The sequence below is a fragment of the Pholcus phalangioides genome, unplaced genomic scaffold, assembly GCF_987345545.1.
Source record: "Pholcus phalangioides strain wild (caught in Gottingen) unplaced genomic scaffold, Ppha-v1.0 ptg000005l_1, whole genome shotgun sequence".
NCBI classification, from domain to species: Eukaryota; Metazoa; Arthropoda; class Arachnida; order Araneae; family Pholcidae; genus Pholcus; species Pholcus phalangioides.
The window spans coordinates 10,266,639-10,284,911 of record NW_028301598.1 but is presented as its reverse complement, the minus strand read 5'-3'; the positions used below and the strand labels follow the sequence as shown (position 1 = coordinate 10,284,911).

The following is an 18,273-nucleotide window of genomic DNA, read 5'->3' as shown; positions in this document are numbered from 1 at the left end:
AGTAACATGCTGGAAAAACGGTATGTACTGATACAACATGTGATGAACAAAAGAAATAGGTTCCAAAATTTGTATGTGGGCTAACAGATTCTATTAATTGAAACGTGTGTTCTATTCAAAAGCCTATTATTACTGGCAACCTCTAGGGGATGATATGACCATCAGGTGATAACCAACAGTTAAAAAAAGAAAGGCAACCTCGAAACTGAAGGAAATAATAACAACAGACAGAAAAAAAAACACATGGATGAAAATAGCAGACCATTGCCAATCGAAAAGAAAATGCATCAACAGGCAAGAAAGAAAGCCGTCAGGAAAAGTCGGGGAAGGAAAAAAAAGATTTTCAAAAAGCTGTTCTTAATATGATACTCATAACAGAGAAATTTAAGATTTTTAACGTCTTCACTTCAAAATACTTAAGGTATATTGTACCACCTGCAAGGACACGAAACAGGCTCAAACTCTGACAACATAAATATGATTGGGGCTATTGGAACACATTCTCGCATGTAACAATTTGTTAGAAATTCTTTGTAGTAGCCGTTTACTTTTTGTGGACCTGATCTGAAGTCCCTTTGACATTGAAAACACATTTCGGGCCGAGCCATCAGACATTTACATTTTAGTTACACACTCCAAAAATATTAGTGCGAGAACAGTTCTCTATGGTACACGACTGATGTGATTATGTTTATAGATAGAATGTAATTGAAAGGAAACTGAAAATTGCTTCTGCAGGCATTCTGGAAGTCATTGCAGCAATTGCAAACTTCTAAACAAGGGTGGTCTCAGTACCACAGTCTCTCGCACCTGCAGTGAATTTTAATTTACATATTACGTTCCCCCAGTAAACTTTGTTTCACATTTCTTGCATCCTTTGGATAGCCAAAATCATGGGGACATTTTGTAACTTGCACCTTCCTAAGATTGTTACCTTGCATTACTGATCTAAACTGTGAAGTTGATGTGATTAGTTCTTCTGTGCATAAAAAATTATATATAGATCAGGGCTTGACAAATCCCAGGCATCAAGTTGCCTTAGTGACTAGAAAATCGTCATTAGCACCTAAAACTGTCTGTCTCTGATTGCTTAATTGGAATCATGAAATTTTCTGATTTCATAGCAGTATGTTACTCAACATAAGAAGGGGATGCTGTGTCTCTAAAAGTGGAAAAAATTCTTTAGGACGTTTTTCTTGACAACAAAAAACATTCTTGGCTCCTAAGAAATTTGTCTGAGACCTAATTCTTTTTCTAATTTGTCAAACTCTGTTATAGAATGATATTGAGGATCTGGGATGTCAGAAGTGTTTCTCACCTGCAGGTGCAGTCAAATCTCTCTATCTCGAAACTGTCAAGACCAAAAAAAATTTGAGATGAAGAGTTTTCGAGAAATGCAGGTTATTCTAGTAAGAAAGGAAAAACATTTCAAAAATGGCAAAAAAATTTGATTGATAAAAACTAAAAAATAATGTACTATGTTTTTTACTACATGCTAATGAAATTACTGGTTAAGTTGCACAATGTTCAATCACATCCCCTATGTATATACACTAAAATATGTTGGAATTTTTTTTTTTGCTGAAAATTCTATTTCATCCACATAACTTATTTTAAATAATCCATTCGATTGGTGCATATTTTTTGCTCTTTGAACCTCACAATTTCATCTATATTAGTAAGAGCTGCAAATACATTTTTTCGTGCCCTATCTTCTTAGTTTGTTCCAGCAAATATGTGCAGCGTTTATACAACGTGTTTAGCATTTACTACTGTTACTTTCTTCTAATTCCTGTGGAGCATTTTCTGTTTTACTCATGTATTTTTGTCACCTGAGTCGACCATACATTCAGCGATAATTTTGGTATCGTCAAGGTGCTGCTAGTTTGTAGATAACTGTCTGTTTCCACGAAATCAGAAAATGAAATTTATAGTTTCAAGTGTTTTTTAGTAATTCCCCCACGCCATGTTTTTAAATTTCATCTTCAACATTTTTCTGAGAGTCGTTGAAATTGAAGTGCGAGAACCCTTCACCACTGAGATGACTGGTTCCAAGCCTGCAACTTTCTTGAAGCAATTTTTAATTGCCTGTTGGCTGATTTTTTGCCATGCTAATAAACAAGCCATCACCATGGCATCCACCCCCAGTTAATCATTATATTTTAATAATAATAATAATGTGATCCACATGTATTCCCAAGGGATCAGCATGATCCATCCGGGGAATTTGTTAGTGTTAGTAAACATCCATGCCCGAACCGGGATTCGAACCCAGACGTGCATTGTGAGAAGCTAGTTCCCTAACCACTCGACTGCCAGGCAGCTATGATTGACAAGATCCATGAACACAGTGGACTACAATAGAAATAATCCTTTCTTATCAATTTCTCGCACCTTCAGAGGAAAGTCAGATATGCTCAAAAGAAAAAGTTTCCATTATTTGTTTTACTTTCATTGGTCTCACCCTCGAGATAGAGTCTTTGAAAATGACTCCGAGACAGATAGATGGAAATGCATAGATTTAGTACAGTAAATTCAAGGATTTTTGTCATTTTTCGAGGTATAGAGTTTTTCGAGAAATAGATTTTTCAAGAAAGAGGGGTTTTATTGTATTTGTCTTGAGCTTTTCTGTATAAATTTTTATTTCTGAGTAAAGTTTGGGTGTGCTGGAGCATCCTCGGCTCTGACACCACTAATAATGATAAAAAAAAATTGTGTATGATGATGTGTTAATATAAGCTACATTATTTATCTCTTTACTTATAGTGAAATGAGTTCAGTCCCGAAGATATATACTCGCACAGGAGATAAAGGTGATTAATCTTGTGAATTTTTCTCTGAATCTTACTGTTTGGTATGAAAAAATCAATGTTTCAAAAAAACATTTTTTTTATTCATATCCCCCCCCCCCTAAAGTTGATGTTTTAATATCTGAAAATTAGAAGAGTATGCTATAGTAACTCCTGACACAGGGGTACAAAAAAAAACAAAAAAAAACGGCGACTTGACCACAGCAAAAATTGCTACCGCAGGGAGTCCCCCATCGAGGGGTTAGCGCACCAACCTCTCGATGAGTATGAAAAACAAGCCTGCCATTCGGAATCGGCAATAAATTGTAGGTCCCGGTCTAATTAGCCCTCGTGTGCGGAAAATGACCGTGGTGTGACAAAAATGATCAAATGATCAAGTAACTGGTGTGAATGGAGTGATCATATGACCCATATTTTTCACCATCTTGACTTTTTGAGAGAAGTCAAGATGGTCAACTCTTCACGAAATAAAAATTAGCGAAAACATAAATTTGAAATTTTAGTTCTCTTGGGATCTGGAAATTTTGCCCCCCCCCCTCTTTATTTTGTCCCACACTTTTCGCCCCTGGAACGTTCCATTCCTGTCACATTTCACCCACGGAAATTTTGCCCCTGACATTTCACCCTGGTACGTTTTGCCACCGAAAATTTCTCACCAGATATTTCACCTGCCCTGAATGCATGAGTGACTGACTGTGTGAGTGTAAAATCGATTTTAGGAGTGAGTTAGTGCCTGTACAAATGACTAATTCAATGACTGAGCGACAGTATCTGTGTGTGTTGAATTGGCTGTATGAGTGAGTGACCATATGTGTGTCAAAGTGAGTGGTAATTGACCATATGAGTAAGGGGCTGTTCAAGTATTATGTAAGCAAATTTTTAGCCATTTTTGACCCCCCCTCCTCCCCCTTGTCAGCAAAATTTCATTATTTCTGCCCCCCATTTCCTAACGCATAATGATCGGATCAAAAATGTACACTAGAGGGGGCATAGGGAGCTTGTGCGCCTCCCCCCCCCCCCCAGACAGAAAAAAAATTTTAATGCAAAAAATATTTTTTTTTAATTAAAATTTCAGAAGAAAATACCTTTATATGTCATTATAATCGATTTCTGTTAATTTCAATGCTATTAGCAGGGTAAAAACTCAAAATTTCTTTTAAAAAAATTCATTGCTGCCCACCCTTTAAGCCACATATGGTAAACCCTTGACCCACGGTCCAATTGTGGTCCTGAAGGTTATCTGATGTGGCTCGCCCCCTCTCTCTCAAACCTAATTTTGTAAAAATGAACTAAGCGGCACATTTACAAACCGTTTAAATGGCCCGTGGAACAATTCCAGAGCATTTAAGTGGCCCATGGCACATTTTCAGATCACTGAAGTAGGCCTCAAAGATCACTTTCATATTAAAAGATCACCAAGTAACCCGCGACACATTTAGAGATCCGTAGCACATTTAGAGATCCCTTGAGTGACATGTGGCACAGTTTTAGAGCACTTAAGTGGCCCCCAGTGCGGTTCTACATTATTCAAGTTATCCGGGGAACATTCCCAGATTACTTAAGTGTGATACGTGGCATAATTACAGATCATTAGAGTGATGCGTGGCACACTTCCAGAGCACTTAAGCTGCCCGAAAACATTTCCATTGCATTTGAGGGAGCCATGAAGCATTTAGAGATCATTGAAGTAGCTCTGTAGGGGACTTATCAACAGGTAGAATGTTAGTTCAGGTGCCCAATAACTATCAAAAGATTTTTTTTCTCAGTTTTCTGTACACCAAATAAGATGCCATTAAGAATATTTCATATCTTCATAAAAGGTGGTTGATGACGTATGCATCATCCAATCCCCTCTCCCCCTTGTCATCAAAAGTCAGCAAATCAGAAACCCCTTCCCCATCAATGCTGACGTAATACTTGGATGACCCCTAAACAAGTAATTTACCATATGAGTGACCGAGTGATCGACCATATAAATTATTGTATGAGTGTCCAAGCGGGTTACTGAGTGATTGATCATATGGATGACCAAATGAATGACCGAGTGAGTGCTTATTTGAGTTTCAAGTGAGTGACTGTGTGGTTCACTGTATGAGTGATGAAATGAGTGACGGTAATAATGACCAAGTGAGTGACTGTAATAATGATTGAGTGAGGGAATGAGTGACCAAGCAGGTGACCGTATGAGTGACCAAGCAGGTGACCGTATGAGTGACCAAGCAGGTGACTGTATGAGTGACCAAGCAGGTGACTGTATGAGTGACTGTAATAATGACCAAGTGACCATTCAACTGATCAAACGAGTGACCAATCAACTGATCAAATGAGTGACCAATCAAGTGACTGTATGATTGACCAAGTGGGTGAATGTCTGCAAAGATGGTCCCCTCTTCATCCCCCCCCCTCCTTATAAATGGTTATGTAGTACTTTAATGGGCTTTAAAAACTTGGAATTTGCTATGAAGTATAAAATAATTGTTTCGAAATTTACATTGCAGCAAAATTTTTTAAATAAGCTGGAGTATAACAGTACTGAAGAAACACATTAAAATCCCCCAAACTATCCCCCCACACTTAATACATACGCCAATGCATTTGTGACAACAATAGACATTATATTATGCTTTGTGCAAATTTCTGTCGCATACTCACCTAATATTTACACAGAGGGCGAAATGTCGGGGTGTGAAATGAGATATCTGGTCCAACTCACATAGTTGCTCACTTTGTCACTCACTTGATCACTCATACGGTCACTTACTTGGTCATACTTATCATCAATCATCTGTTCACTCATATGGTCATTCATATGATTGCTCATACGGTCAGGGCAGGTGAAATGTGAAGGGAGTAAATTTCCAGTTCACTTGATCACTCACACAGTCAGGACAGGCAAAATGCCATTGGGGGCTAAATGTTCAACTTACTCGCACCATCATTCACATGTTTACTCGTATGGCCATTCATTCAGTCGGGGCAGGTTAATTGTCATGGGTAAATGTCCAGCTCACTTGGTTACTCACTCATACGGTCACTCACTTGGTCACTTGTACCATCATTCATATGTTCTCTCATACAGTCAGGGCAAGTGAAATGTCAGGGGGTAAATGTCCAACTCACTTAATCACTGATGGGGTTCACTCACCAGGTCGCTCATATGGTCAGGGCAGGCTTAAAGTCAGGGGTGAAATTTCTGGGGGCGAAATTTCCAGGGGCCAAATGTAATGGAGACGAAACGTGCCAGGGGCAAAATGTCAGGGCAAAAATTCCGTGAGCCATTTCTTTTATACAAAATTAACTAGATTCTTTTTCTTTCCCCATAATTATAGATCATTTGATGCAACTAGAATCACCGAACTGGGTATTCGTATTGATGAGCAGCTTTGGTTTTCTGAACATTGTCCAGTGGTGGTAGGAAATTTAATAAAATGCTCTGTTTCATTCTCAAAAAGGTTGCTTTGCATTCTCCTAAATTGATCTTTCGACTTCTCCAGGGCTTACATCATCTAGGATTGGAGTATACTGTCAGGTTTTGAAACCGTACTTACAAAGGGACATTGGCATGGTCAAGGGTTGCAGAGAAGAATCACATGTGCTCTTGATGGATTCACAGGACTTAAGCTATGAAGAGCATGTTTTTCGGACAGCTATGTTTACATCGGAAGAATGCAGATGTCGGGGATGTGATTGAAGTGTCTAGGATCGGGTTCAGCATAGTAAACTCTTGAAGCGAAGGATCAGGATTGGGGACAACTTGCTGAATTGGACAGAATTGTTGTTAAGAGATGGGTCACAACGGGTTATGGTGAACGGGGAATTTTCAGATTGGACATTGGTCACAAGTGGAGTTCCTCAAGGAAGTGTCCTTGGCCCCAATATTTCTTCACTTTTTATCGATAAACTTTATCAGGGTATCAGTAGGATTGTTAGCAAATTCGCAGAAGACTTGAAGCTAATCAACTAATTCCTGGTAGTCAGGAATCAAAGCAATTAGGAGTTTCTTCAGACAAAACCTAAGCAGAACTGCAGCTTAGTCAAATGAATGGAACTTGTCTTTCAGTGTTGACAAGTACATAGTCACTCATGTTCAAACAACTCATATTTCACTTACAAGTGGAATGGTGTTATTTTTCCAGATGCAACTAGGATTACCAAACTGGGTATATGTATTGATGAGCAGCTCAGGTTTTCTGAACGTTGTTCAGCAATGGTCCAAAAATTAATCAAAATGCTCGGTTTCAATCTCAAAAGATCTCTTCACATTTCCCTGAAGTGGTCCTTCCTCTTTTCTGTTCTTAGTTCATCCTGGGTTGAAGTATGCCATAAGTTTTGGAGACTATGCCTACAGAGGGACATGAACTTGGTTGACGAGATGCAGAGAAGAGCCATGTGTGTGCTCTTGATGGCACACAGGGCTAAAGCTATAAAGAGAAACAAACTTGATTTTTTGAATATGTTTACATTGGAGGAAGAGCGCGGGTATCAGGGAGAATATCTTATAGATGCACCCAACCCACCAGAAAGGTATACAAGAATGAGGGAATATGATCAAAATATTCAAAATTTTCAATGGGATGGATAGAATGCACCGCCGTGAGTTATTGATACACCATCAATCGACTGCTTCAATAAGGAGACACCAGTATCATTCACTAAGGGACAATTCCAGATTGTGGTATTGCGGGGGGGGGGGTGGTTTCTAAATACAAATACAAAGCCTGCGATAGTCAAATTGCCTAATGAGGTGGCTGAAAAAAGATGCCTATAAAAGATAGGGTTGTCAAATATAACCAGAATACAGCTACCCAATATAAAAGCATGTTTCAGGAGAGAAAAACTAATAATTAATAATATGCAATACACTGCCCACAAAAAAAATTATGGTTGCCATATCTAAGTATGGATAGCTTCTTGATTTATCCCATTACGTCCATCATACTTTATTTTAAACATATTAATTGTGTTATGGATATGACCCCCAGAGGAAAGCTATTCCATATATTAACAACCCTATTTGAGAAAAACTCTCTACAACACCACAACCTGGAACTGTCCCTTAGTTACAGTTAAGTGATCCCTTAAGGGGACACGATACTGGTGTCCCCTTGTTGAAGTAGTTGATTGATGGTGTATTAATTTATTAATTACTCATTGCCTATCTTGTTGAAAATTTTACATACTTCTATCATATTCCCAGACACCTACAGTCCTCCAATGTAAATGTATTCAAAAAATCAAGTCTTTCTTCACAGCTCAAGCCTCGTGTGCCAAGAAGAGCCCATGCTGTAATCATATTCAAATTCATCTGGATCATCTTATTGCTTAACTACCCTCTACGATTCTCGACTATCCCCATTAGTTTCATGTCATCTGTCAATTTATTAACAATACCATCGATACCCAGATCGAGTTTACATTCCTTCAGGGACTCCACTTTTCACACCTTTCCAATCAGAAGATTCCCAATCCACCATAATCCATTGTGACATATCTCTTAACAATGAATTTATCGAGTTTTCAACAAGTTGCTTCCTATGTCAGTCTATGTCCCTCTGTAGGTGTGGTCTCCAAAACTTTACGACATACTTCAATCTAGGACGAACTAAGCTTGGAAAAAGCAGAATAATGAGTTAAGGAAAATGTGAAGAGACCTTTTAAGAATGAAACCAATTATTCTATTCAATTTTTAAACCACCACTGAACAATGTTCAAAAAACATCAACCGCTCTTCGATGGGAATTCCAAAATCGGTGAACCTACTACCTAGTTGCAACTGGGATAATAATACCATTCATAAATAAAACAGATTATTCAAACCAAAATGAGTGACCTTGCACTTATCAACACTCGAGGATCATGCTCCATTCATTAGCCCATGCTGCATTGTATTTTAACACAATCATTAGTTATTTTTGATATAGTTGAGATATATTTGGCATCCATATTTTGTATGGCCATCTTTTTCATAGCAACCTTGTTGGGCATTTTGCCTGTTGTGGCCTCTACGTTTGTTTTTTTTTTTTTTTTTTTTTTGAAAAGGAACTATAGCTTTGATCAGGGTACGTTGATTTAAATCACTTGATTATTTTTTAAAAATCATTGATTTAAATCACAAAATTTAAATTTTGTTTTTTCTGCACATAAATTCAATGATATTGAAGTAAATGTAACTGGTCTGGTTTGCATGTTACTGATATGTGATGAAGTTTGTAGTTAAAAGAAGTATAGATCTTTTGGGGGTAAATATAGACTTGAACTTAGCCCCAGATACAGTGCAGAAAGAATCCTGCTCTATTTCTAGATTTTGTATTTTGTGCATGGAAAACATTGAAGAAAAATATAGGGAGATAAACTTAGCTAAACTGCGTTATATTCACGGCATTGCATGATGTTATGCCAACATATCATTGGGCGTTCGACTTTACTTTTTGGATAAAAATTTTGTGTTCATTCGGTTTTTTTCTTAACCAAAACTCATTAAATCTGTGAAAGAATGAAAATGTGTAAACAGTAATGTATTAAGCAACATCATGCAAGTCAGAAACACATCCATTAATTATGCAAGAAACAATCGTGTCGATAGAATTTGTTTTATTTAGTTGATGCTGAATGGCCCTTTGGTTGTTCATCCAGTGAATTGACATGTCTGCACCAGATGTGTGATACTGAGATGCCGCCACTCATTCACTGTAATGGTGGGGGGGGGGGGGTTGTTCATGAATAAAAACACTTTTCTCTATAAAAAAATTTTAATCCATGAATTTAATTGGGGCTCAATGATTTTTCATTTTACATAAACACAGATTTTTGGTGGTGCTTTTATCTTTTGCTTGTAGTTTGTTTGTTGTTTATTCACTAATGCTTAATTAAATTTGAGCAATTAGGAGAAAAAAGCAGTTAGGTGAGATGAAAATATGCATCCTTAATAATTAACAAGATTTGTTTCGCAATTAATAAGCAGTCAGTTAATTTTAATCAAAAAGTCTGATTTTTTAATTCTTTTTTTTTAAATCATGATTTTTTCATACCTTGGCTTTGATCAAAATCTTTGAGTCAAACCATAATTTTTTCTCTTCCAAAGCAAATTATATCAAAAGAAGTAATGGAAACTCAAATAGTTTGTTCCAAATCTGCTTCCCTCACACCAGACATTCATAAAACCATCAAAGCTCAAATAACATTGGTCATGTTTATTTACCATCTACTCTTTTGAGGTTCTATTCTCTGATATTAGCATAATATTATTCTCAAGTGAACTTTTTGCTTATGGAGAGGCATCAGCCACTGTGGTGCAATGAAATGGTTATGAATGGTTTGTCTTGTTCAATCTTAGGAACATCTGCAACATTTGGTGGTGAAAGAAGACCTAAAGATGATGCATTATTCGAGGCGTTAGGCTCTACAGATGAGTTGACAAGTCACATTGGATTAGCCCGTGATCTCTTGCCAGAGAAATGTGAAACTGTTGAAGAACAACTCACAGAAGTATGATTCTATATTATGAATTTTACTCTTGTATTTAAGCATTGTAGTTAATGTCACAAGTCTCCTCGTGCTAAAAAAAATTGTAAAACCATTTATAGTCATCTCCAAAACTAATTTTGTTAAAGAATTATATTGAAAATTGCAATTGTAGTTTGAAAATTTGCATTTCTTTTTTATATCTGAATATGCATATGCTTTCACAGGTACAGTGTGCTCTGCAGGATTTAGCTTCTGCAGTTGCCACTCCACAGACATCAAGTAAAGAATATGCAAAAGGTAAACATGTGTAAAATACTACTTATAAAGATCCATGGATGACTTACTGTTAGGGTAAATTATGAATTTAGTAGAACAATTGTTCTCTCTCTCAGGCCGTAACTATGATTTTTGCCACCCAGGGCAAACATGATTAAGCTGCCCCCCCCCCTCCCCCCAACTTTAAAGTGCAATAATTTTATAACTGTGTTCTTTGTTCCCATTTGAAATTGCTGCCCGGGACAGTTTCCCACCCGTCCCTCTAGTTCCAGTCCTACTCTCTCTTAACCAGTGGTGGGAGGAAGCATTCTTGGGGTGAGGGGTAGAAAATATTAGATGATACAAGGTATTAATTCCATGTATGTTGATTATTTGATTGGGTGTGAGAATATTAATTGAAGTTCACTGTTGCTTGGCAATTTCGATAGAGATTATGGGTATGTCCTGTGTTAGAAAAATAGATTATAAACTGTTGTAATATTTAAAAACTGCAGCAGTAGGCCATTGTTATCCTGTGGGTGTCTAAGGCTATGTTATAACAAACTCTTATGCAATAAAACTTTCAACTTTATGAATTACTCTTAACTTTCTTCTTTTTGTATCGAAATTCTGATTGAGCAAATTTTAGCTTAGGTGAAGCCATTTTCAAACCTAGAGAAAAACAGCTTCACAAACACTTCTACCTTTGAAATTATGATATTTTATTCAGCCAAAGATACATTAAATCAGTATACCATATGGATATTATGCAAAGGTGAACTTCGGAGGAAAGAGTTTTGTTCTATCCACCGGAAATAGAAAACATGACCTTTTGCATACCAGGCAAGTGCACTGGCTGTTATACCACAGAGAGATGATCCTTTTCCCCCCTTAAAACATGCATAGTAGTGTGACTTGGTGAGTAGAGGCATTGTAGCCTCTCTGGCACTGGGACACTCAAAAACTTCTACCCTTCAATTAGTTACCTAATATGGTATAATATCCAGATAGCCTATTCATTTCATACATTTTGGCCCAGCAAAAATCATGATCTATCTCTACTGCCACCACCTGTAGACCATTAGCTGAAATTCAGAGATGCTACAACCAGTGTTTGCTAGCATGCATCTATATGCATGATTCTAGCACCGAAATTCAATTTTACCCCTCCAAATTTCATTTAGGAGTGAAAATACTCCTTCAAATTTCGGGTAACGTTTTTTATAGTCTTACTTCTCACTGATAAAAAAGAAATACCCCTCATTTTACAAAAATACTCTTAAAAAAAAAGAGGAGTGAAATTACTCTTGAAAATTATGCTTTCGGATAACACTGGCTACAAGGGAATCCTGTTACTCCTCATGATGCAAGCATTATCAGGGGTGGCCATGAAGTAGCTCATTAAGTGGCATGTTTTCTCTTCACCTGAAATTTTTTATTATTTTTCTTCAAAGATAGCATACTGATATCCTCCTTCTTCCTTTATTTCCCCAGCTAAAACCAGTTTTGATGCAGATCACATAGGAACCCTTGAAAAGTGGATAGACGAACACACAAATCATCTGCCACCACTCAAGAACTTCATTCTTCCTGTAAGTTGGTAAGGGAAAAAAACATGTTCAGGTAATAAACAGTCAGTTAGCTGAAACCCCACAAATGCTCTTGAATCTCCATGTATTGTCCGTAAATTCATGGCCCAGATGCAAGGGGAAGATATAGAGCTTAGCCTACATGCTGAACACACCAATATTACTTATTGGATACAAGTGAAACCTCTCTATAAGGCCAGGATTACACTATAAAAGTTTTCTGAAAGTTCTTTTATAAAGCTTGAAAAATTCAACAGTAAACTTTTCAAAACTTCTTCTTGCTGACCGTAGGTCCTCGGCTGTACTTCTACTGCGATTTCAGGGCGAAATAACTGGGTTCTAAACTCCCAAAAGAAAAAACATTTTATTTCATTTATTATTCAGCTTCTCCAATGAAACTTTCACACTACTCCCACTTTTTCGAATGTCTCAATCCCTTTTCTCTCTCGAGCCTTCTTCCAGCTCTTTTCTCCTGAACCTTACACGTCCCATCATCGAAAAGTACATCCATCATTTTTTAAATGATGATTCTTCAAGAGCATAACTCGGTTTCTCAACAGCAACTATCACAGGGTATTACCTTGCATATCACCCTTTCAGATTCCCTGGGCCAACACAAGACGCTATCCAGTAGGCAAGCATTGTATTTTCAGCAGCAGCTGCTATGGAGGTGGCTGTACCACCCTTGAATGGCAAATAATGTTTGTTCATCCAAGAGCTCATGGGGTGATGGTCGCCACTGGCATAAACGAAGAATGACCTTTCCCTGCCCTGATCACTGGGCACGCCGTTGTTGGCGATCAAAGACTTGGCCGGTTGGCTTCTGGCTTTCTCGGTCTTCGACTGCCGGCTCGGAGCTCTGTTGGCAAATGGACACAAAAACAATAGCCAGTCCGATAGCTTGGACTTATCCTGCCTAGACTGGAACTTGTTTTGATGCAGATCTCCTCCTGTTGACAGGATGTCCATCGTCATATCGTTTCGAGTTCATCTTCTTGAGCTGCGAGGTCTTGCCCTTGGATGCAGACTTGTCCCAATTGGTCTTGCACACATCAGAGAGGAGAGGTGCTACTTTGACACTGTTCTCGGCGATGTCGCCGCCTTCTTCAGCTATCTCTCTCTGGGAGGATTGTGGGTGTTGTACTCGACGAGGGCAAATGTCTTCTTCACCACGTCCCCATTGATGTAGAGGCAGCACTTCATACAGACATCCGGTATCTTAGATCCTCAATTGACGACTGTCACGTCGACGACTTTGCCAGGCTCTGACATAAATTGCGACACGGACTCGAGTATCACTTCCTCTGACGACATGTTGCAGACTAGGATCATTTTAGTGCATCTGGTCTCTTCGAAAGCTGGTATGGGCATGATCCAGCACACTTTTCTATTGACTTAAAGACACCTTTTCTATTGACTTAAAGTTTTTTTGAGTTCCTGAGATAGTACTGAATGATCCTCCAGTCCTTGGTTAGGGTCTTGACCTTCCTGAAGGATGAGACCAACCTCAGACTGATATAGCCCTCCTTGTTCTTAAAAAGGTGTTTCAGCAGGAAGTTCTTCATGATGTTGAAGTCGATTAAGTTGCTCTCGACTTGGGCTATGATCCTCTCTTCGAGTTCTTTGCTAGGTATGTTCAAATCGCTGTTATTGCTGTCGTTGGACTTGGCCTCTTCTGTCTGCGATCGGCACTGGAATCGACAGATAAGGTACACATACATCGCCCTTACAGCTTGGCTCATTGGTCAGGCTTAAAAGTTGTAAATTTCCTGAGAGTGTGAGAGTTGAGACATGTCATATATGAACATTTCATTTATCAAGTGACTTGACACAGTGCAAGTAATCAGCATGTACCTGTGATTGCCGTCGCTGATCTTCACCAAATGCAGACTTGATCCTTATTCTCCCCTCGCCTTCATTGTCATCAATCTCAACCCAACCCAATCTAATGACTGAGATCTGGGTTCCGGAATCAACTGCGCCTCTTATTGTCTTCTGACCACATTTCAAACTCACGGTCTGCAGTGTGTCAATGTTCATACCAGTACCAGCTGCTGGCACTATGATATGTGCTGTTAGGACTGTGGTTTCTTCAATATTGTCCCCCCACCTCTTCTGTCTGGACAGAGTTCACCAGGGCCCTGCTCAATGGCTCCTGCTGACCTCTTATAGAACAAAACCTTGCTATATGGCCTTTTGCTCCACATGCATATCAAGTGACTGTGGATCTTTCTCTGGTATTTGAACCCATTGTTGTCTTAGGTGGGAAGGACTCACCCTGAAGTCTTTGGTTTCCACTGGCGTTCAATCTTGGACTTTGATGAACCAGTCTTGGGGTCCTCGTCCTGTCACTATGGAAGTTTGTCTTCACAGTCCTGTTTACATCATCGAACCTCTCTATTTAGTTTCTCCAATAGCTCACTTGGAGAAACCATATCATATCATTTGTCCAGATGGTATTCCTTAAAATCTGCTGGGACGTGTTTTTTTATTTGATTGGTGATGATTAAATCTTTTAGTGCTCTAACGTTGTGACCCCTAAAGTCAACGTCCACCAATCAAAGTAGGTACACAATTTTTTGGTAGAAGTCTCTCCAGGTGCCCTCTCGATTTTCGTGATGTGAAGAAAACGTCTGCCAAAACTTCTCTGAGGTAAGTTTGAATCTTCTCAATAATAATTCTTTAACTTGATTATAGTCCTGTACCTACTCTTCCAGCTCGCGGGCAATTAACTGGTTCATTTCATAGGGAAGAAGTCCCAAGAGCTCAGTTAACCAATCTTCCCCTGCCAGGGCCACGTGACGAGCTTTTCGCTCGAACAGCACCAGGTAGACTTCTGTCATCTTCCATCCTGAATTTTTGCATCATGTTCTGAAAATCCTAGCTAGGGGTTCTGCCGTGCCCAGCCGGATTATGCTTCTCTCTGCTAGCTCCTGTCTCGATCCTCAGTCTTTCGACTTCCTGTTCCATCTTTTTTCTCTATGTCGCTCCTCCATCTCTTCTCTGTCTCTCCTATTGCTTATGATCGTTTTCAGCATCTCTCTGCATGTTGCTTTGTTGTACACTTAACTTTCCTGTATGGCTTTCAGTTATTGCATTAAACTGAACTTATGTCTAACTTCTACCCCCAAGTTGATGGCCATGGTCTCCAGATCTTCTTTGTTTCCTTTTTCCAAAAACGTCATCTTTATTTATCATCTCAATACCGCTGCACAATACTTGCTTCTCCTCCCTAGGCAGGATTGCCCCTCTCAGCACTGTAGTCGGGTTGACTTCACAAAAAAAAATGCTGTGGGAGCTCAATGCTGCTGCTATCCTTCTCTAAGAACCAGGGTGTTCCCATCATGGCTAGGACACTTTTCTCCTAATTCACCTCAATCTTGAGTCATTGAAGCCTGCCAATGGTCCTGCCAACTGCACCAGTAAACGTTCCCCAACGAAACCGTCATGGTCTCGTCTATATAAACTTCCACACCACTCTCTCCTTTTTCGAATGTCTCAATCCCTTTTTTCTCTCAAGCTTTTTTCCACCTCTTTTCTCCTCAGCCTTATTCCAACTCTTTTCTCCTGAACTTTACATCAACCAATAAGCTTATTAGTTGCATTGAATTGTAACATATGAGCTTTATTAGTGGGATTTTTCAAGTTTTATAAGAGATTTTATCAAACTTTCATAGTGTAATCCTAGCCTAACAATGTTATCCAGGTCTAGACGAAGCATCATGTTAGAGAATAATTGTTATATCAAGAGGCAGCATAGTCATTACGCACCAAAAGACTTTATGCTTGTGCTAACATTCTAAATCAGTTTTGTTAATACCATCAGAACATTCACCTATGAGCATTTATTGGCTACACAAAATTATGATTAATGATTTAATAAACTTCAGTGAGGTGTTTCACCCATTGCAGCAGTTTTAAAATATCTTCAAAAATATTGTGAATGAAGGAACTCGAAACAAGATTTTTAAAAATATCGCTGTAAAGCATGGGTGCACAACCTCTCCGGCCTATGTGGGCCAAATATCTGATATTGCTATCGCTCAGAAGCTAGCATATATGTGTTGGCCATGTTATCCATATTTTTTTACATTCCTGTAATTTTTTCCATCTGGTCTTTTCTATAAAATGTCCTATTTATTCCCATATTTTCAACGGAGCTAACTAGAATTTTTAGTCTTTACCAAAATCAAGGATTACGTTCTAATTCATTGCAACTTTCTTGCAATAGCTGTCTATTTTCACACCATTTGCTTTTTTTAGCAATTTTAGCAAGATTCAGCAATTTTAATTATCTCTGACAATTTTCTTGGCTACAATTGGCAACTTTTTTTACTATAATTAACAACTTACCTTTGACAATTTTTTCTATAATTTGGCAATTTATTTTTGACAATTTTCTTTACTTACCTTTGATAGTTGTTTTTTCCACATACAGGTTGCTTCAAAACGCAATGTACAAACTTGGGAGGTAGAAAACACAAAAACAAAACAGAATCACATGGAACATATGACTGGAAGCCCCAACCCGATCAGCTGGAGGATAAACGAAGATGTAGAAATGACAAGCCAATAATGGGTGGAAAAACTCTTTATTTCAAGATATACAGAAGACTGGATGTTGTGAAGATATTTATTATTTGAGATGTTAATTTTTTAAGGAAGGAAAAAACTCATCTCTGCCTCTACCGGGAAGCGAACCCTGGTCCCTCGATTGCCGGACGAGTGCTCTGACCACTAAGCTACAGAGGAGATAGAGATTTTTCTTCGCTAGAGCGTATATATGCTGAACGGAACCGTGCAATGGACGGTGAAACCGATCAGCTAATAGCTCATGGACGACGAGCCACCAGAGGGCTATATATATGACATGAATGTCACTCTCCACTTGTTAATACAAGATATACAGAAGACTGGATGTTGTGAAGATATTTATTATTTGAGATGTTAATTTTTTAAGGAAGGAAAAAACTCATCTCTGCCTCTACTGGGAAGCGAACCCTGGTCCCTCGATTGCCGGACGAGTGCTCTGACCACTAAGCTACAGAGGAGATAGAGATTTTCCTTCGCTAGAGCGTATATATGCTGAACGGAACCGTGCAATGGACGGTGAAACCGATCAGCTAATAGCTCATGGACGACGAGCCACCAGAGGGCTATATATATGACATGAATGTCGCTCTCCACTTGTTAATACAAGATATACAGAAGACTGGATGTTGTGAAGATATTTATTATTTGAGATGTTAATTTTTTAAGGAAGGAAAAAACTCATCTCTGCCTCTACCGGGAGCCTCTGCCTCTTTATTTAGCGATACTTTACACAAGAACAGTATCTGCACACGTTAAGTTTCGCAACAAATGCTCAAAGTTCTTACCATCCACAATTGTTATGATCTTAAAAAAAAAATTCTGATTCCTATGTGATTCTGTTTTGTTTTTCTGTCCTCCCCTAAAAGTTTGTATGTTGAGTTTTGAATAACCCTGTGTATATATGTAGTTGGCAACACTTAATTTTTACTGTGAATGGCAAAAGTTTTGACAATATTTTTGCTATGAATGGCAATACATCTGACAATTTTTTGGTGATAATTGCAGATGTCGACTATGGATCCAGATTTTCCTTATTCTTGTGGTCATCTCAGGAATACCTGTTGTCTTGTGTGTTGTTCTACTGGAACACCTTTCGCAGGCCAGGTGGAACCACTCCATGAGCTGCATCTGACCCGTGGGTCAGAGGTTGTGCACCCCTGCTGTGGGGATTTATTTTTATACTGGATATTGTCATAGGAAGGTCTCACTAAAATGGTGTATGTGTAAACAGCTGATGAACTTGGTCTAATACCACAGGTTAATTTATTACCATTTCCCTAGGAATAATTTTCTATTAGAAAAGAGAAACTCTTTTTGGTCCATGGCATGACTGAGGTATTTCATTGAGCCTATCAGCATTTCAAATTCATTGTCTTATTAAATACATGTAAAAAATTATTTCAAAGATACATAAACTATCTCAGTACATTGAATAACTTTTGCTTGAATTTCTCAGAATGCATGTGTGCAGAGTTGTATTTATAGGGCAGTGAATTCGGGAATTGGATGGTTAAAATATTAAACCAGAATGAGTAGAGGGTGGCAAATTCTGTACAGCCCAC

At 38.5% G+C, this 18,273-nt stretch overlaps 1 protein-coding gene across 2 annotated transcripts in view; it reads left to right on the top strand.

Moving 5' to 3' along the window:
* LOC149086276 (corrinoid adenosyltransferase MMAB-like) overlaps window positions 1-18,273 on the top strand; it is a 36,210-nt gene that overhangs the window by 1,844 nt on the left and 16,093 nt on the right. The window contains exons 2-5 of one of the 2 annotated variants that reach the window (XM_089232306.1): window positions 2,767-2,813; window positions 10,144-10,295; window positions 10,499-10,571; window positions 12,024-12,129. In XM_089232306.1, the coding sequence (XP_089088432.1) occupies window positions 2,767-2,813; window positions 10,144-10,295; window positions 10,499-10,571; window positions 12,024-12,129 (378 nt within the window). The remainder of the gene's footprint in view (window positions 1-2,766; window positions 2,814-10,143; window positions 10,296-10,498; window positions 10,572-12,023; window positions 12,130-18,273) is intronic. The other variant, XM_089232305.1, reaches the window with a different exon arrangement.